Below are 26,010 nucleotides of genomic sequence, written 5' to 3' on the forward strand. Positions count from 1 at the left end.
TGTTTGGAGACAGGTTTTTCTATAAGAAGAAGATACCTGAGATTTGGCAGTGCAGGGCTGGAGCACAAAAGGATGGCTGATGTGCCATGCTCAGCCAAGTTCACTTGCAGTCATGGCCATGCAAAGCTGGGTCTCCTGATGGCTGTTGTCAGCTGTAGGGAGGATGGCTGGGAAGTTGTTGATGCTAAGCATGTAGAAACTGTTCCCACCTGGTTGAGCTGACTAAGGCACTTGACGGTGGAGTGGTGTTGCAGATGTGTCACCAACTGAAGCTGTCCAGCTCATTTTGTGACAGTCCAGTCTTGCCAGTGCTGGGACAGCACTTCTGCTGAATCACAGACTGGTTTGGGTTGGAAGGGATCTTAAAGATAATCTCGTCCACCGTCCTGTCAAGGGCAGGGATACCTTCCACTAGACCAGATTGCTCCAAGCCCCATCCAGCCTGGCCTGGAACACTTCCAGGAATGGGGCTGCCACAGCTTCTCTGTGCCAGTCCAGTGCCTCACCACCCTCACAGGGAAGAATTTCCTCCTAATATCTAAATCTACTATTTTTGAATTTTAAACCAGCTTTGGTTTCTCTTGTGCAGGTGTTAAGAAAAGGATCTGGTACACTGTGTGAGGCACTGCTGATGGTTCAGGCCTACCATGCCAACATCATCTTCCCCAATAAGCAGGAGCAGGAATTCAACAAACTTACAGAAGATGGACATGTGCTGGACTCGGAGACCTACGTGGGAGGCCACGTGGAAGCACTGGAATCTGGGGTTTTCCGCAGCGACATTCCCTGCCGCTTCAAAATGGTAATGGGTCAGCAGCCAGGCCCTGTCCTCATGGAGCACCATGGTGGGGAGGGATGACTCTTCCACTGTTGTTGGCATCTCCAGTGTGTCCCTGCTGGGCTTGGGCAGCACCTAGAATCACAGAATCAGTAAGGTTGGAAAAGCCCTTTGATGTTGCCAAGTCCAGCTGTTAACCCAGCATTGCCAAGGCCACCATTAAACCATGTCCCCAAGTGCCACATCTGCATGTTTTCTGGACACTTCCAGGGATGGTGATTTCACCATTGGCTCAACAGCCTGTTCCAATGCTTGGCAAACTCCAAGAGACCCTTGCTACCTGAAGCTGGGCTGGGCTGGGCTGGGCTGGGCTGGGCTGGGATGGGATGGGATGGGAGGAGGTCTCTTAAGTGGCCATCTGTGCTGCACTGGGAGAGCAAGTGTCACATACTGGAAGCATGCCAGAGCTTGTTGACAGCAGGGGATGGTGGTGAAATGGGGTTTTGGGCTAGTTTTTCAGCCAGTGGTTCTTGGAAGTTATGCCTCTGTAGCTTGGGGTCCTGTCCTCTCTTCCAAACTGAGCTTCTTGTGAAGCCTTCCTGAGGGTCTTTTACCTGTTTCTGGATTTGACTGCTAACCTCCATCACCTCCCCCAGTGCCTCAACATGTCCCTTACAGCCTAGAGATTCCCAAGCCAAGCAGGGACAGGGGTGCAGGGTAGGACCTGCCAGCCTGCAGCCAGGGACAGCTACCTATGGCCTCACTGCCATCTCCATGTCCCTGTAGAATCCTGCTGCCTTTGACTTCCTGGTGCAGCACGTGGAGAAGACGCTGCAGCACGCCATCGAGGAGGAGGAGGGTCTGCCCTTGAATCAGGTCACCAACTTCCAGGAGGTAGAGCACCCACAGCACAGCTGACCTGGGCAGGAAACTGGGACTGCAGCTCTAAAAGTCTTGTTTGGGTTTGGTTTATGCTCAACAAAGAGAGACTAAGAAGCCCATCTACAGGCTGAGTCCTGCAGCCCAGCCTGGGGATGAGGGTCTCTGCCCCATCTGAGGAATGCAGCTCCTGCTTTTCCCATCACAGGTTCAACCAGGAGCAAAGCTCTGAGAGAGCTGGGAAGGAATTTAGGGAGAAGGCAGACCCCTCAGATATCCCAAACACTCTTGTTCCTCTTGTTCCCCACTTCTTATCAGCTACAAAAGTGCAGGTTGCCCCTCTCCAAATCAAAGTTTGGAGTTTCTTGGAGGGCAGCACTAGACTGGGAACCTGTGGTCTTTGCCATTGTCTCCATTAACCCATTTGCACTGAAAAGGTCCTTGATCAAGTCATATTTAGGAAGCAGCTGCTCCTACTTTCCAGGTATCCCTACAGAAAAGCTTGCCCTGGAGGTTCAAATCAAAACCTAAAGTACCAGTGGTCAAGGAGTCCTTCATCCGCTCCTTTGATCCTTTAGATCCATCCCCAGAGCCTGTGGCAGGTGTCCCTGTGAAGAAGAACCAAATTTAACAAGTATTTGGCTCATTAACTCCTTCCTGTCCTAGTTTCACTTCTCTTTATTTCACCACAGGTTTGTGATGAAATCAAGGTCAAACTGAATTCCCTGAAGGATGTTCCCAACAGAATTGAGTGTCCTCTTATCTATCATCTGGATGTGGGGGCCATGTACCCCAACATCATCCTGACCAACAGGTTGCAGGTGGGTAATATCAATCTTGTCTCTCCTAATCTGACTTCCAGATGACCTTGATGGTTCCTCTGGATCCCCTTAACAGCAAGGGCTGAGCTTTCTGCACAGGGCAGGGGAAGCAGATAAGGCTGGGTGTGAAATTTGGTCAAGCTGCCATGGAATTGTGGAATCACAGAATTATTTTGGTTGGAAAAGCCCTGTAAGACCATTGAGTCCAACCACTCTGCCAGCATTGCCAAACCACCACTAACCCATGTGCCCAAGTGGCACATCCACATGGCTTAATCCTTTCAGAAGAATGCCACTCTGGGCAGCCTGTGCCAACATCTGATCACCCTTCCAGTGAAGGATTTTCCCCTAATATCCAACCTAAACATCTTCTGGCACAACTTGAGGCTGTTTCCTCACTTGTTCCCTGGGAGCAGAGCCTGACCCCCACCTGGATCCACCCTCCTGTCAGGGAGTTGTAGGAGCAAGAATGCCCTCCCTGAGCCTCCTTTTCTCCAGGTTGAGCCCCCCAGCTTCTTCAGCTGCTCCTCATCAGACTTGTGCTCCAGCCACTTCCCCAGCTCTATTGTCCTTCTGTGGATGCACAGGTCTTCAGAGACTCAGCTACAGCTTTAGCTAGAACTCTTCCCAAAAACCCAGCTGTTGTTTTGAGGGGTGTGTGCTCCTGAAAGGCTCTGGAAAGGGGAACTCACTGAGTACCATCTCTGATGTTCACACCTGTGCTCTCCTGCCACTCAGCACCTGTTCTGGCATGAGTTCTCATTTGGGGACCTGTCCCTTCTAACACCTGTGTGTCTGTTACCGCATCCAGCCCTCGGCCATGGTGGATGAGGCCACATGTGCTGCCTGTGATTTCAACAAGCCGGGTGCCAACTGCCAGCGCCGGATGACATGGCAGTGGAGAGGAGAGTTCAGTAAGTACAGGAAGAACCATGTAGTCCAGCCCACAGAGATTAAGCCACATTCCTGCTTCTCGCCTGGGAGACTGATCACTGCTCTTCTCTGCAGTGCCTGCCAGCCGCAGCGAGTATCACCGTATCCAGCAGCAGCTGGAGTCAGAGAAGTTCCCTCCCTTGTTCGCTGATGGACCACCCCGTGCCTTCCATGAGCTCTCCCAGGAAGAACAAGCCAAGTATGAGAAAAAGCGCCTGGCAGGTAAAAAAAACAAATCAAGGTCATGATCCTGGCAATGTTTTGCAACCTGGACTGTGAGTGGTGTTCAGCAGTAGTGACCCCTCCTAGGGCTGTGGGGTGAGGTCAGGCTGGTCTCAGAACTTCTCCAGGATCCCAACAGACTCATGCGTGCTTCCTAAGAGGAGCCAGGCACTGCTACCTCTGTCAGTGTTTCCCTTTGTCTTGGAGAGCCACAGATTTGAGCTGAAATATGAATGGCTCAATTTTTTGTAAGGTTGCTAATTAAAGCCAGTTAATGAAAGGGAAACATCACATTATCCTATCACCTGGAGGGATGCTGTCCAGCAGAACCACCCAGTTGGCTGGAGGCAAAGCCTGGGTTTGTAGGTGGGCCATATGATTAGTTTGTTTTCCCCCTTGCCCTCCACCTCCATGAAGAGGTGCTGCTTCTTTCCATACTGGGATCTTCCTCCCCCTTTGCAGTAGGACTCTCCCCTGCTTACCCATGCCTTATGCTTAGCTGCCTGCCTCCCTATCCCTACTGTGCCCATCCCTCTGTAGCAGGGCACCCATCCCTGAGAACCTCCCTCTTCCTCCTCCCTTAACCAGATTACTGCCGCAAGGCATACAAGAAGATCCATGTTACCAAGGTGGAGGAGCGAGTCACCACCATCTGCCAACGAGAGAACTCTTTCTATGTGGACACAGTGCGAGCATTCCGGGACCGCCGATATGAGTTCAAGGGGCTGCACAAGGTATCAAGCTTGGGTGCTGGTCAAATTTTCTTGCCAAGCCTGGACACCTCTTGTGCCTTGCTGAAAACCTCAGAGAATTACTCTGTTGGCTTCGCACTGATAGAGAGCAGGGTTGTATTAGTTATTGGGAAGAAACTCTTCCCTGTGACGGAGGTAAGACGCCGGTTGACCAGAGAAGCTGTGGCTGCCCCATCCCTCAAAGTGTCCAAGGCCAGGTTGGATGGGACTTAGAGCAGCCTCGTCTAGTAGAAGGTGTTCATGCCCAAGGCAGGAGGTGGGATGAGATGCGTTTAAGATCCCTTCCAACCCAAACCATTCTAGGAGGCCCTGGGGCTCTGTGTCTGGCAGAGTTAATTAAAGAGCCTGTTGCTTTGCAGTTCCTCCCAGCTGCCTCTTTTGCCATGATTCCCAGGGCTAGCAGAGAGGCTTTTTCTACACTGGTGGTTCTGCTGTTAGCCAGGCATCACGGATTGCAGCAGACAGCGTATTGCGTTCTTCCCTGCACACATATGGTGCAGCACAGCTGATGCTGGTTGAATTCTGATCAATGGTGGGAGCTACAAGTCTTTTCTGACAAGTGACAGAGCACCTCTGGCCAACCCCTCCCGTGCTGCAAAAGAAAATGGGATGTTCGACTCATGATGCTGATCTTCAGCAAAGATACTCCTGTAGAGCTGCAATGCTATACTGGGCCTGACTGGAAACCAGTTGGGTGCTACCAGTAGTGATATGTGGAATTGTCCTGACTCTGCCCTTGGCATGCAGGTGTGGAAGAAGAAGCTATCTGCAGCAGTGGAGGTGGGAGATGCCTCTGAAGTGAAACGCTGCAAGAACATGGAGATCCTCTATGACTCCCTGCAGCTGGCCCACAAGTGCATCCTCAACTCCTTCTATGGATATGTCATGCGGAAGGGGTAAGTCTCCCCTGGGCCATCCAGGGTCCTCTAGAGAGGACCCTTGTAAACCAGGATTGTCCTGGTGAGGTAGTCGCTTCCTGAAACACCAAGATGAGAGTAGGTCCTGCCTGTAACACTCTCCTCTTGCTTCTACCCATTACTTCTCATCCTGGAGACTCTTACCAGACATTAAATGATGGGAATCTTGTCTGTTAGTGGGTTTTCAGCTTTTCTGGAGCATCGTAAGTAGAGGACTTCATAGGAGAACAATGTTCCAAGGCCCAGTGTTGATGTGTTTCTTGCCCTCCTTCCCCTAGAGATCCTCCTGCCCTTCCATAGCTGGGTTTTGGAGGGATCATGTAATGATCTTAACTGTAACTCCTCTGCTCACAGAGCTCGCTGGTACTCCATGGAAATGGCTGGCATTGTCTGCTTCACAGGGGCAAATATCATCACCCAGGCCAGAGAGTTGATCGAGCAGATTGGGTGAGTGTGTGCTGAGCTGGGGAAGGTCTGTCTGCTTCTAGGACAGGTGTGGGAACATGTTAAACACTCGAGTATTGAGAGGGATGGAACACATTTCCTATGAGGAAGGGCTGAGAAAGCTGGGGATTTTCATCCTGAAGAAGAGAAGGCTCCAGGGAGACCTTAGAGCTCCTTTAAGTGCTTAAAGGGATTCCCAAGAGAGCTGGAGACAGGCTTTGGGCAATGGCCAGGAGTGATGGGACAAGGGGGAATGGCTTCCCACTGACAGACGGCAGGGTTAGATGGGATATTCAGAAGGAATTCTTCCCTGCACAAGTTGCCCAGAGAAGCTGTTGCTGCCCTGTCCCTGGAAGGGTTTCAAGGCCAGGTTGGACAGGGCTTGGAGTAACCTGGTCTAGGGGAAGTTGTCCATGCCCATGGCAAGGAGTTGTTGGATTGACATGAGCTTTAAAGTCCCTTCCAATCTCAAGCGCTCTGTGATTCTTTGATTCTAGGAGCATTCAGATTCCTGACACTGCTGTATTGAATTTGAGGGTTTGCTTTGCAGAAGGGAACAGAGTAGATGCAACAGGCTGCTACTGTCTTCATGGGGGAACACAGAGCTGATCCTCATCTGTCATCCACTCTGCTCCTGACAGTAGCCTTCCTTCCTTAGGAGACCTCTGGAACTGGATACCGATGGGATTTGGTGTGTCCTTCCCAACAGCTTCCCAGAGAACTTCGTCATCAAGTCAACCAATATCAAGAAGCCAAAAGTGACCATCTCTTACCCAGGTGCCATGCTGAACATCCTGGTGAAGGTGAGTCTGGCACCTGTCTAGGCCAGCTCTGCAGCCTGGGAAAAGGAGGTAGAGAGCTGATGAGTGGGGAGAGCCCCTTTTCCATCTCCACTTCCCATGTAGTGAGTGAGATGTCGGGGATGATGGCCCTGGAGAGCATCTGAGTGGAGAAAGAGGTTTGATATCCCCCATCAGAGAGGGGGTCTGTAAGAGGCCAGGTTAGGTGCATGCTTACCTGTGCAGGTAGGGAGTCCAGAGCAAGGTCTAAACCTATCCTCTGCTCACTCCAGGCTCTCTAAGACAAGAAAATATCATTTTAGGGTCCAAAGACTTTCTTCTCAGCAGGCAGGACAGGTGTTTTGACTTTTGAGTCCTAACTTGTGCTGCAGCTCTCAGAGGGGTGCTCAGGGGTCCCTTTGGGCAGGGTGTGTCCCAGGGGCTTCCCCTTGTGTGACCAGACAGCTGTGGATTGAAGCTGTTCTTCTGGGGCTGTGCCACAGGAAGGCTTCACAAATGACCAGTACCAAGAACTGCAGGATCCAGCCTCACTCACATACATCACGCGCTCAGAGAACAGCATCTTTTTTGAAGTGGATGGTCCATACTTGGCCATGATCCTTCCAGCCTCCAAAGAGGAGGGCAAGAAGCTGAAGAAAAGGTGAGATTTCAAAGCTTGAAATACTGTCTCTTTCCCTGAGCTAACAGACTAAGGATCTCGTTGCCTTTGCGCATGTGGGGCATGTTGGTCCTTGCCCCTAGAGCCAGCAGCACTTGACTCACTGGCTTTAAATGGCAAGTTCCTTACATCAGATCATCTTCAAATCCAGCTACTATGGCAGTAAATTTTAGCAGATAACAGCAACATGACATTTCTCCAACCTGGTGCCCAGACATCTCCCTGTTTGGCTCTAAGGTGTGCAGGAGAACTTTGACTTTCCTTCTGAGGATTTCTAATACTGCTTGTATTCAATCTAATCTGTTTAAACTTAGCAGTTCCTACCTTCCTATCTCAGGAGTTAAAAGACTTCCAGTAACACTTCTCCTATGTGTTTCCCCTTCCTTCTCTGTCTGTAAGTAGGACTGGGTTCTGCCATTACCGTCACATTATAGGATAGTTTACCCAAACTGTAGTGATTTCTCAATGACCACCTCCTAACCATGAACATGAGCTAGAGCAGTAGCATCCATTATTTTGGGGGGCAGACCTGGATATGACTCAAAAAAATGCTGTTGTTATCCCCAGCACCCTCTGTCCTCACAATTCTGGACTTTTTTGTGCTTAATCCCTGACAGAAGGAGGTTCAGCACACACCATTCCCTTCCAGTGCCCCTCCCCAAGCAGTCAATGCCTTCTTCAGGAGTCAAAGTGTTGCCCAACTCTGAGTGGGCTGTGCTCGTAGGACTCCCCTCAGGTCCTCTGGATTCCTATAGTTTGGGGATGTTAGAAAGGGCATTTATTTCCTGGCCACTCTCCAAGCACAACAACCTGGAGGTGGCTGCAGGCACCATGGTTGGTGGAGGAAGGAAAGGCTGTGCTGATGGGAATGTGGGCAGGTGGGAGAAGGGCTGGCCAAGCAGGTTTGAGTATCCCCTCTCCTCACTGATCATTCCCACAGTGGTGGTTTGGGGTTTTTTTGAGACATACAGGTAATTTTCAGGGCTGTGAAAGGCAAAACAATGCAAGAGAAAAGGCAAGAGGGAGGAATGATCCCTTAGGTGTGTCATGGCTGCATCCAGTTTCAACCCCTCTGCCAGCAATGGTGTTGACAGTTTCCTTCTTTCTAAATCTCTTCCTAATATCTTCATTTCCCCACTTGGGCTCTCATCTCCCCCCCTTACTTATATGCAGTTAAGGTCACTCCTCCACCAGTTAAGGTCACTCCTTACCCTCAGTGCTGCATCAAGGTTTGGCACGCTCAGCACAAGAAAACGTGGAGCTGCAGGATTGAGTCCAGAGGAGGCCACGGAGATGCTCCAAGGGCTGTAGCCCCTCTGCTCTGGAGCCAGGCTGGGAGAGCTGGGGGTGCTCACCTGGAGAGGAGAAGGTTCCAGGGAGACCTTAGAGCCCCTTCCAGGGCCTAAAGGGGCTTCAGGAGAGCTGGAGGAAGACTCTGGACAAGGGCTGGGAGGGACAGGACAAGGGGGAATGGCTTCAGACTGCCAAAGGGCAGGGATAGATGGGATATTGGGAAGGAATTCTTGGCTGTGATGGTGGTGAGACCCTGGCACAGGTTGCCCAGAGAAGCTGTGGCTGCCCCACTGTATTCCAGGCCAGGCTGGACAGGGCTCGGAGCAACCTGGTCTAGTGGAAGGTGTCCCTGCCCATGGCAGGGGTGTGGGACTGGATAATCTTTAAGGTCCCTTCCCCTGTGGTTTGATGAGTCAGTGTAGATGAGCTGGTGCAAGAGCTGATGTCCTTTTCCAGACCAAGGTAAAATGGTTGCTAGAGAAGCTGTAAATACTTGAGATTATCCAGGTGCTGCTGTGGCTCTTTTGAACGTGCTGGATGGTGGCACAGTGGCATGGGGAGAAGCACCCTGCAGGAGGGACACCACCGGCACCCTGGGGGACATGTCCTTTGGTGCAGGCCAGGTTTATTCATGCTCTCTCCTAGGTACGCTGTGTTCAACGAGGACGGGTCCCTGGCTGAGCTGAAGGGGTTTGAGGTGAAACGCCGGGGAGAGCTGCAGCTGGTGAAGATATTCCAGTCGTCTGTGTTCGAAGCCTTTCTGAAAGGCAGCACCCTGGAGGAGGTCTACGCTTCTGTGGCCAAGGTGGCTGATTACTGGCTGGATGTGCTCTACAGCAAGGTAGGCACAGCTCAGCACATCTGTGCTCTGAGGTGGAGCCTGGGGAGGAGCAACCAAGCTGGTCGGGCACTGTGGGAGGGTGGACTTTGCTTGCAGAGTCAGTAGTCCCCTGTACTTCTTTCACCCTCAGTCACTTCACAGATGACACTGAGCTGGGTGGGAGTGTGGATCTGCTGGAGGGCAGGAAGCTCTGCAGAGGGATCTGGACAGTCTGGATCCATGGACTGAGGCCAGTGGTGTGAGGTTCAACAAGGTCAACTGTTGGGTCCTGCACAGGAGTCACAACAACCCCACGGAATGCTCCAGGCTGGGGACAAAGGGTCTGGAAAGGCGCCTGACAGGAAAGGACCTGGGGGTGTTGATCAACAGTGACTAAACACGTGCCCAGGTAGACAAGAAGGGCAATGGCACCTGGCCTGTACCACCCATAGCGTGGCCAACAGGACCAGGGCAGTGACCATCCCTCCAGTGCTGGACACTGGTGAGGCACCTTGAACCCTGGGGTCAGTTTTTGTCCCCTCATGACAGGAAAGACATTGAAGGGCTGGAGCATGTCCAGAGAAGGGAACAGAGCTGGAGAAGTGGCTGGAGCACAAGTCTGATGAGGAGCAGCTGTGGGGGCTCAGCCTGGAGAAAAGGAGGATCAGGGAGACATTCTTACTCTACAATTCCCTGACAGGAGGGTGGAACCAGGTGGGAGTTGAGCACTTCTTCCAGGGAACAAGTGACAGGATGAGAGGAAATGGCCTCAAATTGCAGCAGGGGAGGTTTAGGTTGAGTAATAGAGAAAATTTCATCTCCAGACTGTCCAGCTCTGGCACAGGCTGCCCACGGCAGTGGTAGAGTCCCAATCCCTGGAGGAATTTAAAAGCTGTGTGGATGTGGCACGGGAGTACATGGGTTAGTGGTGGTTTTGGCAATGCTGGGGGAATGGTTGGACTCGGTGATATTAGAGAGCTTTTCAACCCAAATGATTCTGTGATTTTATGAGACAAGGGGGTGGGAGGGAACACGAGTCTGACTGGGTCCTTGTCATGATTTACTGGTCAGGTTGAACAAAGACACCAATCACGTGTCAGGAACTCTTACATTTTATTGTACAGTTGCTGTAACTCCAGCAACCAGCCCACTGCTTAGACTCAAAAGGTGCTGGCCAACAAGCCAATTCTTACAATAGACTTCCACAAGAGTGGAAGCAAGCGAGCCCTTAATTTTGTACAGAACACTTCAAGAAGTTCTCAACTCCCACCACAAGCTCCTCAAAAGGCACTGGCTCACAAGCTGCAATAGACCACCAATATTCAAGGGCACTGGCTAACAAGCTGCAACACACCATCACACAAAGGTGCTGGCACATGAGTCAAAACTACTGCTACTCAAAGGTCCTGGCTAACAAGCCACAACACACCTTTACACAAGCTCCCCACTCCCACAACAGGGTTCAGTACAAAGTAAGAAGTAGAATATGATGGCCCTGCTTTGCTCAGGCAAAGCAAGGGAACAAAACAAATAGTATCACCAGTCCTTAGATCTGTGTTGGTGTTGCTTTGGTCATGCCACATGGATGGTCCAGAGCTAGGGCAAACAATGAGACAAAGAAAGTGGAAGAGAGAGGAGAAAAAGAAAAGAGAGAGAGGGGACCTATTTTCTCCCTTTCATGCACAGCCAGCCCTTCTGGATGTAAGCTGGAGAGGGGACTAAGCATAAGTCTTAAGGCACGGCAGGGAATTGGCTCAGAACAGCACTGCCACACCTCCGCGGGACCCTCTCCTTCAATCACACCTTTCCTGTAGCAATACTCAGAATGTTTGAGACAAAACATGCTTAGTTCTGGTCCTCTACAGTCCTTCATTTTGTGATGCTGTTTTACAACACATTCTTGGTGAGCCCAACTTTGTGTGCACAACACAAAGCTGTGCTGCCACAGCCCAGCCATGGCACAAACTGGTGCCAGCCTGAAACCCAAGCGCCCTCTTTTCTATAGATCCCACTGGCAGCTGTAACAGGAAGCAATTCCCAGGCTCCCTGTGAAGAGACATCAGCTGTGTGTGGTGCTCCCTGTTCCTGACAGCAGCAAAGTTTGATCATTAGTTCTTGCTAACTTTGGGCTTTTCCCTGTCTTTCAGGCTGCCAACATGCCCGATTCAGAGCTGTTTGAGCTCATCTCAGAGAACCGGTCCATGTCACGCAAACTGGAAGACTACGGGGAGCAGAAGTCCACCTCCATCAGCACTGCCAAGCGCCTGGCAGAGTTTTTGGGGGACCAGATGGTGAAGGACGCAGGACTGAGCTGTCGCTTCATCATTTCCAAGAAACCAGAAGGGTCTCCAGTCACCGAGAGGTAACCCCACCTGGAGGGGCCAGGGCTTCTGGCAGTGTGGGGGAAACCAAGAGGGGATGGGCAGGTAGCAGGAAGGGAGGGAGCTGAAATACGTGGCCAGGTGATCACCTGTGTCTGGCACAGGCCATGAGCAGGGCAATGGGTTACACTGTACAGCCTAATGGCCTTGCAGGGGTTGAGAAGAAGCCTGGAGGATCTCCACAGGCTGGGAGAATGGATCGTGGGGTGCTAGGACATTGATTCCCTGCCTTCCCCAGGGCCATCCCCCTTGCCATCTTCCAAGCCGAGCCCAGCGTGCGCAAACACTACCTCCGAAAATGGCTGAAGAGCCCATCGCTGCAGGACTTCAACATCCGTGCAGTGAGTGAGGCATCCCTGCAGATGGCCCTGCATCTGGGACAGGGGCTCAACCTTTTGGAGGCACAACCTGGGCAGTGGCTTCCTGTGCTCACAAAGCAGGGGGCTGGGGTGCTACTGGGATGTTTGATCCTGTGTCTGGGGGCCCTTCTGCTTGGCTTTCTTCACTGCCCATGCTCTGTCCTCTTCCCAGATCCTGGACTGGGACTACTACATCGAGAGACTGGGCAGCACCATCCAGAAAATCATCACCATTCCTGCAGCCCTGCAGCAGGTACAGAGCAGTGGGGGGCTGGACAGGAGGAAGGATTTGGGCAGGGGACTTGGTGTGATTTTGAGCTACTCTGCAGGTGAAGAACCCAGTGCCAAGGGTCCGACACCCAGACTGGCTTCACAAGAAACTCCTGGAGAAGAATGATGTGTACAAACAGAAAAAAATCAATGAGCTCTTTGTTTCAGAAGGCAAGAGACAGGTAAAGAGGGTGAGGGGAAGGTGCTGGCAGTGCCAGTGTGACTTTTCTCTTGCAGCCCACATCCTCCTGCTCTCCTTGCTCCCTCAGGTTCTTGCCTGCCAGCCTGCAGAGGGGACACCCAACTCACAGGTGGGTGACATAGAAGACTTTGGGGCTGTCAAGATCCCTCAGCCACTGGTTCCCATTGCAAATAAGCGGAAGCGCATCCCTGCAGCAGAGGAAAGCCAACAGCTGTCCCAGGACCTGGAGCTGTCCCAGTCCTGGCGGGAGATCCTGGGCCCACCTCCACCCCTTGGCACCACCAAGGTAGGTGAAGCAGACTGGGCGGGGGATGCCCCAGGACTGTACTCATCCATCCAAGCAGGTTGGGTGCTTCCAGGAGCAAGCTGTGTGTTTCCCAAAACACTCTGCACACACATGGCTCAGGGATACAAGGAGAAATATAACCAGCAGACATAAATGCAACCACTGGTAGAGAAAAGGGGGGTGGTGGCTTCACAGCTGGGGAAGGAACATGGTGTGGGATTGGGGCCTGGAGGGCTAGGCTGTATGGTGTGATGCTGTGGGGCTGGGAAGCTTTTGCTGGTTTCATGCTTGCTGTCACCCCACTCAGGAAGAGCGTCTGGTCTGGCTGCGCTTCCACCAGAAGAAGTGGGAGCTGCAGGCTCGGCAGCGGCAGGAGCGGCGGAAGAGGCAACGGCTGGAAGATGATGGGGTGGTGGCAGGTGGAGGAGTGGTCCGGGATGCCCTCTCCAAAGGGCTGAGTGGCTATCTGCGCCGGACAGCGCGCAGCATTCTGGACTTGCCCTGGCAGGTCGTGCAGGTACTGGGGAGGAGACAGGCCACAGAGCAGCCTGGGGCACAAGCCTCACATTTATACTCTGTGGTCAGTCGGTCAAGTTCAGGAACCCTGACCTACCCCATGTAGGTGTTAGCCCTGGGGAGCCCAGAAGGGGCTGCAAAGCTTCAGAATCACATCTGGATGGAAACAGGTGCCCACAGAGGCGTTCTTGGTGACTCGAGGATGCGTGGGTAGGTCTGCTGGTGGGGCAGCTCTAGTTCAGCCCACGGGCAGCATTGCACAGTCACAGAATGCCAAAAACATCAGTTGAGGCTGGGTCAGCTTTGGTGTCCCTCTGGTCCCACATCCTGCTCAGGCAGAGCCACCCAGAGCTAGGGTCCCAGGACCAAGTCCTGGAATATCTCCAAGGATGGAGAGTGCCCACCTTCCCTAGGCAATCTGGACCAGGTTCACCTTTGCAGGGAAAAAGATTCTGACATGCAGAGGGACCCTCCTGCATTATGCTTTGTGCCCGTGCTATCTGGTCCTGCCACTGGGCACCATTTGAAAGAGTCAGGTTCTGTTCTCTCTGTACTTCCCTTTAGGTACATATATGTGGATGAGATCCCTCTGAGCTTTATCTGCTCTGGGATGGACAGTCCCAGTTCTGCCAGCCTTTCCTGATATGAAAGATGCTCCAGTCCCTTCCTCCTTGAGGCCCTTCACTCTATTCAGTATGTCCGTGTCCTGTGTTGAGGAGCCTAGCACTAGGCACAGGATTCCAGTGGTGCCTAGAAGCAGCCAATGTACAAGTGAAGAGGTGGGGTGGTGCCATCCAGGTGTTTTTACAAACCTTTGTTATGTGTGACCACCTAAGCCCAGCCCCTGTCAACCCACTTCATCCTCCAGAAGGGTCTCAGAGCTGCAGGTCCAGGACTTCAGAGTGACTTGAGTGACATTTCCTGGAGTTAGTTGGCCAGCCTGAGGCAGAGTTTTCTTCGTGGTACCCTGGGACAATAGCAGGACACAGGGACTCCAGAGCAGAAAGTGATGAGACTCTAAGCCCCCCCACTTTGTTTTTAGCCACCAGCTGATTATGTAGATCCCCAGAGCACTCAGCAGTGTTAAGTGGCACGTTGGCTCTCCTGCTAACGCTGACCTCGTGCCCCGTGTCCTGCAGATCGCAGAGACCAGCCAGCCTGGGCTGTTCCGGCTGTGGGCGGTGATAGGGAGCGACCTGCACTGCATCAAGCTGAGCATCCCCCGTGTCTTCTATGTCAACCAGCGTGTCCCAAAGCCTGAGGAGGGAACAGCCTACAGGAAGGTGAGGACCTGTCCATTCTGGAAGGGGATACAGCTGCTTGCACTGAGATAAGGCACTTCACCTCCCCTGTAAGCAGGAGTTACAAGCATCTGCCATGCAATACCTCATTCTGCCACCCCATTGATATCCTTCATCCAGGCCCTAGTCCCTCTGCTAATCCCAGCCTGTCTGGAAATAGAGTTCTCTGTTACGGGAATTTGTAATGTGCATGAGTGTTGCAGCAGGGTCTCCTGAAACATGCATTAGACAGCGAGGCCCATGGAAAGAAATCGGGAGTGATTCTTGATAGAAGTTTCAGAGATCTTTATTCTCCAGCCACATGGCCGGGGGACTGATGAAGAACTGAGCAATCATGGGACAACCAAGGTCCTCCCCGGGCAGGGGAACACAAAATAACCAATGGGGAACAGTATTAGGGTACAAGGGAGCAGGGAGACCCCATGCCTAGGCCATGCCTTTACCCCAGGGTCCCCTCTCCCAGGACCCCATGGCAGGGGGGAGGAACCCCAACACATGAGCATAATCCACTGATTTCCTGAGGAGAGAGGAGCACCAGGAGCTGGCCTGGCTCAGAGCCTGGCTCCTGGTAGTGGTGCCATGTGGTGGGATGTGTCCCAATAATCCTGTCCCTTACCTTGGCAGGTAAACAGGATCCTGCCTCGCTCAAACTTAGTTTACAACTTGTACGAATACTCTGTCCCTGAAGACATGTACCAAGAGCACATCAACGAAATCAACGCAGACCTCTCTGCTCCGGACATTGAGGGAGTGTATGAGACACAGGTAACTCCTCCAGGTGCTCATCTTTAAGGGTTGCTGAGCAGTAGGTTGTTAGTCTGAGTTCCAGTGGTGAGACATCAAAACTCCAAGACCCTGGACATTGTCCGGGGAACTGGGAGTTATGCTTATATGGACAGAAATTCTGAGTATCAGCGCATGGGTTACAGTATATCAAGAAAGGGACTTCAGTTTATTTGGCTTTAGGAAACTTTAGGGAAAGAAATGGAGAGCTTCCTCTAAACTAATCCAGAGCCAGCCTGCTGGTATTGGAACCAGAAAAGAGAAGGGGCATTTGGAGTAAAGCTGAGGAAAATCCCAACATATGCTGGAGTGGTGTGTAGGTCTGAGTGTCTGAGTGCCATGTCCTCTAAAACAAGTTTGTAAAAGCTTTAGAAAAAGAACAGCATACAACTTGAATGTTCAGGAAGAGCAAGAACAACCTAAATGAAATTCTGTAGAAAGCAATGAGGCTAAAATTCAATTTTCCAGTGCTGAAAATGAAGGTGGGAACCTGGGATGCTTGCTTCCAGTGAGGATACTGGTTTGTCCAGCAGATCAAAACCTGATGACAGGAATTTAACTAAGAAGATGTTGCAGTGAAAAGACCTGGCCTGTGTGGAAGTAATAGACGACACCATTGTAAGAATGGAGTTAAGAAAGCCTAAAGGCAGGTGAATTTGATACTGAAATGGTCTGTAGGATTATTATGGATGAAAAGTCATGAGTAGGACAAGCTTTGCTGTGAGCAGAGGTGCCACTGGCTATGAAATGCTTTCTGAGGTGCAGGAGGCTGCAAGGGCAAAAAGAGCATCACAGAGTTGGGAGACTTTTGCTACTGAAGTTACTGGTATAACCTGTGAAGCATTCCAGTGGGACATGGTTACAGAAAACTTTTTTATTCACCTTAAGCTTCTGCTTTTGAAAAATTTGAAGAAAGGTCTCTCAAGACAAGGCACAACTCTTAATGATTATGTGGAGCCTGTGAAATCCTGTGGTGATGAAAAAGATTGAACCATATATGCCATCAGCAATTGAAAATGGTGCCTACCAAACTGTACGGAGGTTTAGTAAGCAGCACCCAAAACTTACTTCAGATTACTTGTCTGAAGTGACTGGTATGTACCCAAATTCTTTATATCTATAGACCTTCCTCTAGTAAACATGAGTTCTCTCTGCTCTAGTCGTGTTTAATAAGTGGGAAGAGGAAAAATCAAGAACCTGAGAGGAAATTAAAATGAGCAGCTGAAGTAAAACAAAGGGCATGGAGAAGTTTTAAAGATATGAAGGAATTTAGATAACCATATAGCAGCATCTGAGGGGAGGCTGAGTGAGTTGGACTGTGCAGCCCAGAAGAGGCTCAGGGGACCTGCTCGATGGGAAGAGTGGAGAAGAGGAGCCAGGCTCTGCTCTGGTGCCCAGGAAAGAATGGGCGACAGTGGGCACAACCTAAAACATGAAAGTTCTGTGTAAATGTCAGAAAAAACTTCTGCAAGCATGATTGAGCAGGTTGCCCCACGGGGTTGTGGAGCTTCCATCCTCAGAGACACAGTTAACCCAGCTGGACACAGACCTGGGCAAGGAAAGATCTGTCTTGATCTTTAAATATCTGCAGTGCAGTTCTGATCATGATCCCAGAAGATACAGCAGGAGTAACACAGGAAGATGCAAGGGAGGGAACAGTTTGCCTTCAGGGATGGAACTTAGATGGGAATGCTTTACCTTGCTGAAGAGATGTGAGGAGCTTCTACAACTAAAACTAGCACAAGGGAAGAGTAATCAGACAAGAAATGCTTATTGCTTTTCACTAGTTTGAGACCAGGTTCCTCAGCAAGCCATTCAGGAGTCTCCTGCAGCAGTGGATTTGACAGCTACAGGGTTAATAACACAGGATGGATCTGTGGTAAATCTCCCACCATGCTGATTATATGGAGGTTCAGATGGAGCCCCTGCCTCGGAATGACAAACCACAAGTTGCAGAGCAGCAAGATTGGCCAAATATTGCTCCACACATCCTCCAAAGTACCTTGATGGTAGGATCTGGGCCTAGACAGGAATATGTGGATTTTGAGATACCTGTTGTATACCTTTAGCAAGGCTGGTAATACCAAACTTATGCCAAGGAACCTCAGATATGTGCTACCTGTGGGTTTTAATCTGGGTTATTCTAGGTCTGCAACCACCGAGAAGAGCTTAGTAGCAGTTGTTCCATCACATCTCTCCCCATGATTCCAGGTGCCGCTGCTCTTCCGTGCCCTGATCCACCTGGGCTGCGTGTGCATGGTCAGCAGGCAGCTCGTCCGGCACCTGGCAGGGCGAGAGGCTGAAACCTTCAACATCGAGCACCTGGAGATGCGCTCGCTGGCCCAGTTCACTTACCTAGAGCCAGGTGAGGCATTCTGGGAGAGGGGCTCCTGGGGCAGCTGGTACCCATGGGCACCACTGATGCTCTGTGCTCTTGTGTCCCCAGGAAGCATTCGCCACATCTACCTTTACCACAGCTCCCAGGGCAGCAAGGCGCTCCTGGGCCTCTTCATCCCCTCACAGCGCAAGGCTGCCGTCTTCGTGCTGGACAAGGTAAGGAGGGCTGTGGAGGGTGGGGAATTGGGGGTGCTGGTGGGTGAGAGGCTGAACATGCCCTGGACACGTGCACTGGCAGCCCAAAAACCCCCCGTGTCCTGGGCTGATCCCCACAGTGTGGGCAGCAGGGGAGGGAGGGATTCTGCCCCTCTGCCTTGGTCAGGTGAGAGCCCACATGCAAAGCTGCCTCCATCCCTGGGGTTTGCAACATAGGAATGACATGGAGGTGCTGAAGCAAGTTCACAGGAGGCCACGGAGATGCTGTGATGAGGGCTGGAGCCCTTCTGCTCTGGAGACAGGCTGGGAGAGCTGGAGGTGTTCAGCCTGGAGAAGAGAAGGCTCCAGGGAGACCTTAGAGGCCCTTCCAGTGCCTGAAGAGAATTGGAAAGGAACTTTGGACAAGGGATGGAGTGACAGAATAAGGGGGAATGGCTTCCCACTGCCAGAGGGCAGGGTTATATGCGATATTGGGGAGGAAATTATTCCCTGTGAGGCTGGTGAGACCCTGGCACAGGTTTGCCAGAGAAGCTGTGGGTGCCCCATCCCTGGAAGTGTTCTAGGCCAGGTTGGATGGGGCCTGGAGCAACCTGGTCTAGCTGACCTCAAGTTGCACCAGGGGAGGTTTAGGATGAATGTTAGGAAAAACTTCACCAAAAGGGTTGTCAAGCCCTGGCACAGCTGCCCAGGGCAGTGGTGGAGTCACCATCCCTGGAGGGATTTAAAAGATGTGAGGATTTGGCACTTGGAGGCATGGTTTAGTGGTGGCCTTGGCAATGTTGGGTGGACAGCTGGACTTGATCTTACAGGTATTTTCTAACCTAAACAATTCTGAGATTATATGGTGTCCCTGTCCGTGGCAGAGGGTTGGACTAGACAACCTTTAAAAGTCCTTTCCACCCCAGACCTGGTAGGGCCAGGCAGCAGGAGGTTTCTCCATATATTGCACATCCCTGCTATGTTTTAGCAGGGCCCCTGGCACCACACATCCCAGGGTTGCTCTCCCCCTGCTCTGACCTGATTCCTCTTGCACCCAGGTACGCAGCAACCAGATGCCAAACCTCACCACCTTGTTCTCAGCAGAGCGCACAGCTCTGCTGGAAAAGGTGGGCAAGGAGCTCCTGCCACCGGACAAACACACCTTTGAGGTGCGCGCTGAGACCGACCCCAAGGCCATCTACAGAGGTGTCCAGCGGCTGCTCTTGGGCTACAAGGTGAGATGAAGGTGGGGGGAATGTGGGACCATGGGGACTAAGGGAAGGATGCTGTGGAAGGCACTGGTGCACCAGTTCTAAGAACACCTGCTTGTAACTGCTGGACCCAAGGTCAAGAAGCTTGTTTTGCTTGTGGGGGTCTTACCTGGAGCAGTGCCAGCAGAAAGGCCACCTCAGGATCTCTCTCCATCCCTGCACTCAGCTGGAGAGCTGGTGGTGTGGAGGTGGGTGGGTGCTTTGGGAATGCTGGGGTGTGCTGTCCCAGGACCATGGGGACCTGCTGTGGGGATGGGGCACCTGACACCACCAGTTTCCTGCTGAGGTGAGAGGTGCACTAGGACATGTCCCTTTCTCTTTGGTGCAGGACGAGCGCCGGGGCCCCACATTGGTGGCTGTGCAGTCCAACTGGGACCTGAAACGGCTGGCAAGTGGGATCCCCATCATTGAGGAGTTCCCCTTGGTCCCCATCCGGCTGGTAGATGACATCAGCTACTCGGTCCTGGACTGGCAGCGCCATGCTGCCCGCCGTATGATCCGCCACTATCTCAACCTGGACACCTGCCTCTCCCAGGCTTTTGAGATGAGCAGGTACCCAGGGTGGCCATGTTCCCCTGAGGCTGGCGTGCCCTCAGTGGGACCACAGGAGCTGCCTCGTCCCTTGAGGGGACAGGCAGGGTACCTGTTTTCCCTGCAGCCATGCTCACGCCAATGACCAGACATCTCTGTGCCTCAGATACTACCACATCCCCATTGGGAACCTCCCTGATGACATCTCCACCTTCGGCTCTGACCTGTTCTTCTCACGCCACCTTCGTCATCACAACCACCTGTTGTGGCTGTCCCCCACGGCCCGCCCTGACCTGGGGGGGAAGGAGGCTGATGACAACCGCCTGGTCATGGAGTTTGATGAGAGAGCCTCAGTTGAGATCAACAATCCTGGCTGCTACTCCACAGGTGAGGAGGGAGGAGGGTGGTAGCACTGAATGGGGCAGAGCTGTATCCTTCTCCGAGTCCTGCAGAGGGGTGGATGCAGTCCCCAAAGAATCTCTATGGTAACAGTTGTAACCAGCAGCTTTTGGGTTTCAGCATCGATATGGGCAAGGTGGATGCAAGGGGCATGTCCTGGAGCAGGGAGGGCTCACCTGTAACATGTGCAGGCATCAAAATGGGGATTCTTTACTAGTGACCAATGACAGCAGCACTTGGCAGACCACCTGCAATGTGTCAGCCCAAGAACAGCTCACCTGGTCATCCCTGGTGACGCTGGGACAGGTCTTTCTTAGGCAGCTTGAGTGTAATGAGTTCTCCTGAGGTCCACTGTTGCAGCTTCCAGGAAGAACAGTGGTCCCCAGAGGGTCACTAGGTCCAAGCCTTGTTGAAAGACAAGGCTCAGTCAAGACCTATGAAGGTCCAGTCATGCCTATGAAAGCATTTCCGCTCTGAGTGCAGCAGCACCTATAGATCACCCCATACCTGTGAAAAGCACTTCTGGCAGCAGCAGGGAGGATGTTCCTGGTCCTTTCCCCACCTCCCTGCTGACAGTTGTGTCTGCTCTTAGTGTGTCTGGAGCTGGACATCCAGAGCCTGGCTGTGAACACCGTGTTGCAGTCCCACCACGTGAACGACATGGAAGGAGGCTCCAGCATGAGCATTAGCTTCGATGTGATTCAGCAGGCATCCCTGGAGGACATGGTGACAGGGAACCAAGCTGCCAACATCCCAGCCAGCTATGATGAGACTGCCCTCTGCTCGAGCACTTTCAGGTGTGGCTTGAGAAACAGCAGGAGGTAGAGCAGGTGGTCTCCATCCTGGCAGGTCCCCTCAGGGTCCTGCTACATTCCTTCCTGGCTTTAGCCTTTCCTGAGCAATAGGGCTTGTAGGGTGCTCTAAGTATAAATCCAGGCCTCGAGTGCATGGCAGGCATCTTCTCCAACACATTGGAAGATCCTCAGAGCTGCCTGGTGCCTCAGCCAGCAGATGTGTGGGGATGTTGCTTTCTCCTCTGTTCATGATCCACCAGGTTATAGAGCCAGCCACGTATTTACCCTGTGGCTCATGTGCTGAGGGCTGAACAAGGGAGTTCCTGCTCTAAATCCACTAGTGTGTCTGTAAACACATCTGTGTCAGGAACGGGTGGCTGGTGGGGTGATGCTGATCTCTGCTCACTGGCAGGATCCTGAAGAGCATGGTGGTGAGCTGGGTGAAGGAGATAACGCAGTACCACAACGTCTATGCAGACAACCAGGTCATTCACTTTTACCGCTGGCTCCGCTCTCCTTCCTCCCTGCTCTATGACCCGGCGCTGCACCGCACACTCCACAACATGATGAAGAAGCTTTTCCTGCAGTAAGTGAGGCCTGAAGTGTGCCAGGCTGGTGGATGGGGAATGGAGAGGTGTGATGTTAGTGACCAGGATGCTGGCACCCACAGTGATCTTCCAGAGAGGTGGGCAGTAGGGTGGACCTCATCTTCTTTGGGTGATTTCCCTTGCGCAGTGTTGCTGCATGTTGACTCCAGCTGATAGATCAACACATCCCCTGTGGGTTGCATCTGCCCCTCGGGCATTGCTTTCCCACCCGCCAACCTCACCTCATGTCCTGCTGCAGGCTGGTGGCCGAATTCAAGCGCCTGGGCTCCTCTGTGGTCTACGCCAACTTCAACCGCATCATCCTGTGCACCAAGAAGCGGCGCATTGAGGATGCCATCAGCTACATGGAATACATCATCAACAGGTAGGGTGCACCTGGAGACGGGGCTCCTGGGTGGTGGGGCTGGGGCAGGGCTCAAGGCCAGGGAGGAGGATGCTGACTTTTTGTCTTCTGATGTGCCTCAGAACTGAATTTATTACTTTTTTTGGCAAAGCTATTGAAGGGACAAAGCTTCCCAGTTTTCCTGCTGTCATGCCTGGAGTAGTGATCTGTCCTTAGCTGTCCTCTATTAGGCAGCATTCCAAGAACACTCATACAGAACCAAGTGTCCTTGGGCATGACTTCCCCTGGCAGGGGTTGGATGGGAAAGGGGACACCCCTCTCTCCTGGCCAGCACCACCTCCCCACAGTGTCCCATGGAGAAGAGATAGTGCTGACACAGGGACTGACTGTAGTTTCCTTCCTCCAGCATCCACTCCAAGGAGATCTTCCACTCTCTGACCATCTCCTTCTCCCGCTGCTGGGAGTTCCTGCTGTGGATGGACCCAGCAAATTATGGAGGTATCAAGGGAAGAGTGGATTCTCGCATCCACTATGGGGAGGTAAGAGATGGGAAGCACCCTGTCAATTGGGAGCAGGGTGCTGAGGTTGAGCAGAGTAGGGAAGTGTTGGCTGGGCATGAGAGACTGCTGTGGTATCTCTGGGTCCCCCAGACGGACACCAGCAAGAGGCAGGCATTGGAGGAGGACAGCGAGGAAGAGGAGGAGGAGGTAGCGAGGGAGGAAGGGGAGCCAGATGTGGAGGAGCTGCTGGAGAACAGCTGGAACATTGCGCAGTTCCTGCCCCAGGCCGCCTCCTGCCAGAGCTACTTCTTGATGATTGTATCAGGTGAGCAGTACTGGGAGATGCTGAGATCATTATGCCCCCCCCAGTGCCAGCTCTAGGCAGGAGCTGGAGCCTTGCCTGTCTCTTCCCAGCCTACATTGTGGCTGTGTACCACAGCATGAAGGAGGAACTGCGGCGTAACACCCCTGGGAGCACCCCCATCAAGAGGAGGAGCACCAGCCAGGTGTCCCAGGAGGCTCTGGGGGAGCTGGGGGCCATGCCTGGTGAGTGCCAAGCCCCAGGGCAGCCCTGCTGCAGGCAGAGAGCCACCCACCTTGCTTGTCCCTATGTGCCATCAATCAACTCAAACGCTCTCTGCTTCATCCCTCTAGGCATGATCACCTTCTCACAAGATTATGTGTCCAATGAGCTCACCCAGAGCTTCTTCACCATCACCCAGAAGATCCAGAAGAAGATGACTGGTTCCCGCAATGCCACAGAGCCCTCAGACATGTTCCCAGTCCTGCCTGGCTCCTACCTGCCCCTCAACAACCCAGCTCTGGAGTTCATCAAATACGTTTGCAAGGTCAGTGGGGGTGGGCCAGGCCCCTTGGCTGAAGGATTGGGATCTGGACTGAAATTCTGGTCCTTGTCCATTGCTGCAGCTTTTCCCAGGAGGGATCTACAACGAGTTTATTGTGCCCTAAATCCATATGAGGGTCATAAGGATCTGAACTGTCCTGTTGAGAACAGTCTCTGCTAGTAGGCTCAGCTGGCTCTTATCCTTGTAGGTCCTCTCCCTGGATGCTAACATAACCAACCAGGTGAACAAACTACGCCGGGACCTGCTGCGCCTCATTGAGGTGGGCGAGTTCTCAGAAGCAGCCCAGTTTCGGGACCCTTGCCGCTCCTACGTGCTTCCTGAAGTCATCTGCAGGAACTGCAACTTCTGCAGGGACCTGGACCTCTGCAAGGACCCTGCCCTCTCCCAGGTGCAGCCTGTTTCCTAGGGACAATAGAGGCTCCAGTACAACAGTGCTAGAGGCCAGTCCATCACCTTACCTACTTTATCTCTTTATTTCCCCTTTGTTTTGTAGCTCTGCCTGCTGCCCATGATTGCCCTCACCTAAAGCCAGTTTTCTGTTCATCTTTTCTAGCTGCCTGTGATGGGTCTGAGCATGCTTGGGCTTTGGCTTATGTTCTGTCCTCTCCACAAACAAGTTCCACCATCCCAGTGCATGGGACTTGTGGTGCTCACCTCCCTCTCTTTGCCCCTAGGATGGGTTGGTGCTGCCCAGCTGGGTCTGCCCCAGCTGCCAGGTGCAGTACGACACCGATGCCATCGAGACAGCACTGGTGGAAGCCCTGCAGAAGAAACTTATGGCCTTCGTGCTGCAGGACCTGGTAAGCACAGGGATCCCCCCCCCCTTTTTTGTGGTTGTCTGAGCCTCAACACATTCAATTTGCCACTGGCAGAGGGGCCTGGCCTTATCTCCTGACCCACCTGAACCTCCTTGGCCTTCAGGTGTGCAAGAAGTGTCATGGCGTGAAGGAGACGCACATGCCTGTGTACTGCAGCTGTGCTGGAGACTTCACTCTCACCATCTCCTCCCAGGTACTTCAACACCTGCCCAGCAGCTCAGTGAGGGGCCCTAAGGTGCCCTGTGCCTCCTGTGCCTCTGCACATCCTCTGCACATAACTGCACATCCCCTTTCCCCTGGCACCTGCTGAGCTGCCCTCTGGCCAGCCCTACCTAGCCACTTCATCAGAGCCCCTGGCTGCCCAGGATGGATTCTGGGCAGCCTCCTTCCCTCCCTGTTCTCCCCAGGCCTTTATGGACCATGTCGGCGTCTTCCAGAACATCGCCCGGCACTATGGCATGGCCTACCTGCTGGAAACCATTGAGTGGCTGCTGCACACCAACCTCCAGCTCCAGCGGTGAGGGCTGGGCTGATCTTCCTGCCTTCTCCATGCTCTCACATCCATGGAGAGTGGTACTGGAGCCCTTGGCCATGAGCCAGACCCCAGAGACACCGCACACCCCTCCTGCAGTGAGGGAAGGGAGACAGAACCGTGCTTGGGACTGGGCTGTCTTTGCCCCCAGCTGCCTGGTGGGGGACTTGGGGCTTTCCAGTGGCTGGAGCTGGGCTCCACAGGTCTGTGCTTGGCCCCTGGTGTGGTTTTAATTTTCAGTTTCTGTAAATAAATGGGTGGTAGAAGGCAGGTGTAGTTTTTGGCGAGGGAGGAATCAGGGGCTGTTGGTGCCAGTGGCTGTGGTACCACCCGTGGCCTGTGGCATACTGGTGGCTGTGGTACCACTGGCTTCACCCCATCCTCAGCCCAGCCCTTGCCAGCATGAGGCAGGCAGTGTCCACAGGTGCTGCCCATACCTGCCAGCAGGTCCTGCCTGTGGGCAGCTGTCTGCAGCGGGGTGACTTCCCTGTGCTAATGCACTTGGGCAGGCTTGGCCCGAGCACTTGTCAGCTCTCATTAAGGTATTAGTGGGTCTGTCCAGTGAGGTGGGGGGCCTGAGACTCTATACACATCCCTGCCGCAGGACCAGCAGCCCATGGCTGGAGGCTGTACATGTCCCCACCATGGCAGTGTGGGGCTGGAGAATGGGGACACAGCCACCAGCTCTGACACCCGTGTCCCTCCATTCCACCACAGTGAGCAGCCCTAGGCAGGGTTTATTGACAGCCTGGGGCTGGCAGTGGTGGCAGGTGGGCTGTAGGACATGTCTCACTTCTCCATGTGTATGCTCCTCATGGAGGCAGAAGGTCCCTTAGAACTGGGGGCTACTGATGGTTTCTGGCAAAGCACGCATTATCCACCCTGCCACTGTGACCCTTTCCTGCTGTGGTGGTACCTGGAGAGGGATGGGATGGGATGGGATGGGATGGGATGGGATGGGATGGCCTGAGGCTGGAGCAACCACACAGTCATGTACCCCCACTGAAGAACCATCTGAGGAGAAGACCAATGGGCACTGTGATGATGGTGGGACAGGGCCATCACCTGTAGTTGTAGCCAGGGAAGCCAAAGTCGTTCAGGGTGGAGGTAGTGGGAGGAGGAGCATGGGCTGCACTGGCTGGTCAGACAGGTCCAGTTTGCACTTATGGCTGATGATTACACTGACCCCACACAGCAGCAGGGACTGTCAGCCCTCAAATGCCATGGGTACAGCATCCCAAAGGGCACAGGCCCACCACAGCCATAGCCTCTTTGTGGGCATGACACCAGGACCTTTTGGGCACCTCAATACAAGAAGATACAGAACCTGAGGGAACAGGTGGAGCTGGGCCAGGGCTCAGGCTGGAGATCAGGGAAAGGTTCTTCACCCAGAGGCTGCTG

At 53.0% G+C, this 26,010-nt stretch overlaps 1 protein-coding gene across 3 annotated transcripts in view; it reads left to right on the top strand.

The window, feature by feature from the left end:
- POLE (DNA polymerase epsilon, catalytic subunit) overlaps positions 1 to 24,875 on the top strand; it is a 31,715-nt gene extending 6,840 nt beyond the window's left edge. The window contains exons 14-48 of one of the 3 annotated variants that reach the window (XM_042024088.1): positions 590 to 802; positions 1,565 to 1,672; positions 2,350 to 2,478; positions 3,290 to 3,392; positions 3,487 to 3,633; positions 4,222 to 4,367; positions 5,133 to 5,281; positions 5,657 to 5,749; positions 6,405 to 6,549; positions 7,029 to 7,186; positions 9,143 to 9,338; positions 11,465 to 11,679; positions 11,937 to 12,039; positions 12,230 to 12,310; positions 12,387 to 12,509; positions 12,597 to 12,815; positions 13,123 to 13,332; positions 14,471 to 14,614; positions 15,257 to 15,397; positions 17,627 to 17,780; positions 17,862 to 17,968; positions 19,006 to 19,182; positions 19,547 to 19,770; positions 19,916 to 20,136; positions 20,741 to 20,945; positions 21,355 to 21,528; positions 21,789 to 21,914; positions 22,300 to 22,432; positions 22,544 to 22,718; positions 22,808 to 22,939; positions 23,048 to 23,241; positions 23,447 to 23,647; positions 23,934 to 24,059; positions 24,181 to 24,270; positions 24,443 to 24,875. In XM_042024088.1, coding sequence (XP_041880022.1) covers positions 590 to 802; positions 1,565 to 1,672; positions 2,350 to 2,478; positions 3,290 to 3,392; positions 3,487 to 3,633; positions 4,222 to 4,367; positions 5,133 to 5,281; positions 5,657 to 5,749; positions 6,405 to 6,549; positions 7,029 to 7,186; positions 9,143 to 9,338; positions 11,465 to 11,679; positions 11,937 to 12,039; positions 12,230 to 12,310; positions 12,387 to 12,509; positions 12,597 to 12,815; positions 13,123 to 13,332; positions 14,471 to 14,614; positions 15,257 to 15,397; positions 17,627 to 17,780; positions 17,862 to 17,968; positions 19,006 to 19,182; positions 19,547 to 19,770; positions 19,916 to 20,136; positions 20,741 to 20,945; positions 21,355 to 21,528; positions 21,789 to 21,914; positions 22,300 to 22,432; positions 22,544 to 22,718; positions 22,808 to 22,939; positions 23,048 to 23,241; positions 23,447 to 23,647; positions 23,934 to 24,059; positions 24,181 to 24,270; positions 24,443 to 24,598 — 5,418 coding nt within the window. In that variant the 3' untranslated portion in view covers positions 24,599 to 24,875. Of the gene's footprint in view, positions 1 to 589; positions 803 to 1,564; positions 1,673 to 2,349; positions 2,479 to 3,289; positions 3,393 to 3,486; positions 3,634 to 4,221; positions 4,368 to 5,132; positions 5,282 to 5,656; positions 5,750 to 6,404; positions 6,550 to 7,028; positions 7,187 to 9,142; positions 9,339 to 11,464; positions 11,680 to 11,936; positions 12,040 to 12,229; positions 12,311 to 12,386; positions 12,510 to 12,596; positions 12,816 to 13,122; positions 13,333 to 14,470; positions 14,615 to 15,256; positions 15,398 to 17,626; positions 17,781 to 17,861; positions 17,969 to 19,005; positions 19,183 to 19,546; positions 19,771 to 19,915; positions 20,137 to 20,740; positions 20,946 to 21,354; positions 21,529 to 21,788; positions 21,915 to 22,299; positions 22,433 to 22,543; positions 22,719 to 22,807; positions 22,940 to 23,047; positions 23,242 to 23,446; positions 23,648 to 23,933; positions 24,060 to 24,180; positions 24,271 to 24,442 lie in introns of those variants that run through there. The other 2 variants (XM_042024099.1, XM_042024109.1) reach the window with 2 other exon arrangements.
- The last annotated feature ends 1,135 nt before the right edge of the window (positions 24,876 to 26,010 follow it).

This window comes from Corvus kubaryi, unplaced genomic scaffold (assembly GCF_017639235.1).
Source record: "Corvus kubaryi isolate FWS band 111438036 unplaced genomic scaffold, C.kubaryi_AGA036_p1.0 127, whole genome shotgun sequence".
Classification (NCBI taxonomy): domain Eukaryota; kingdom Metazoa; phylum Chordata; class Aves; order Passeriformes; family Corvidae; genus Corvus; species Corvus kubaryi.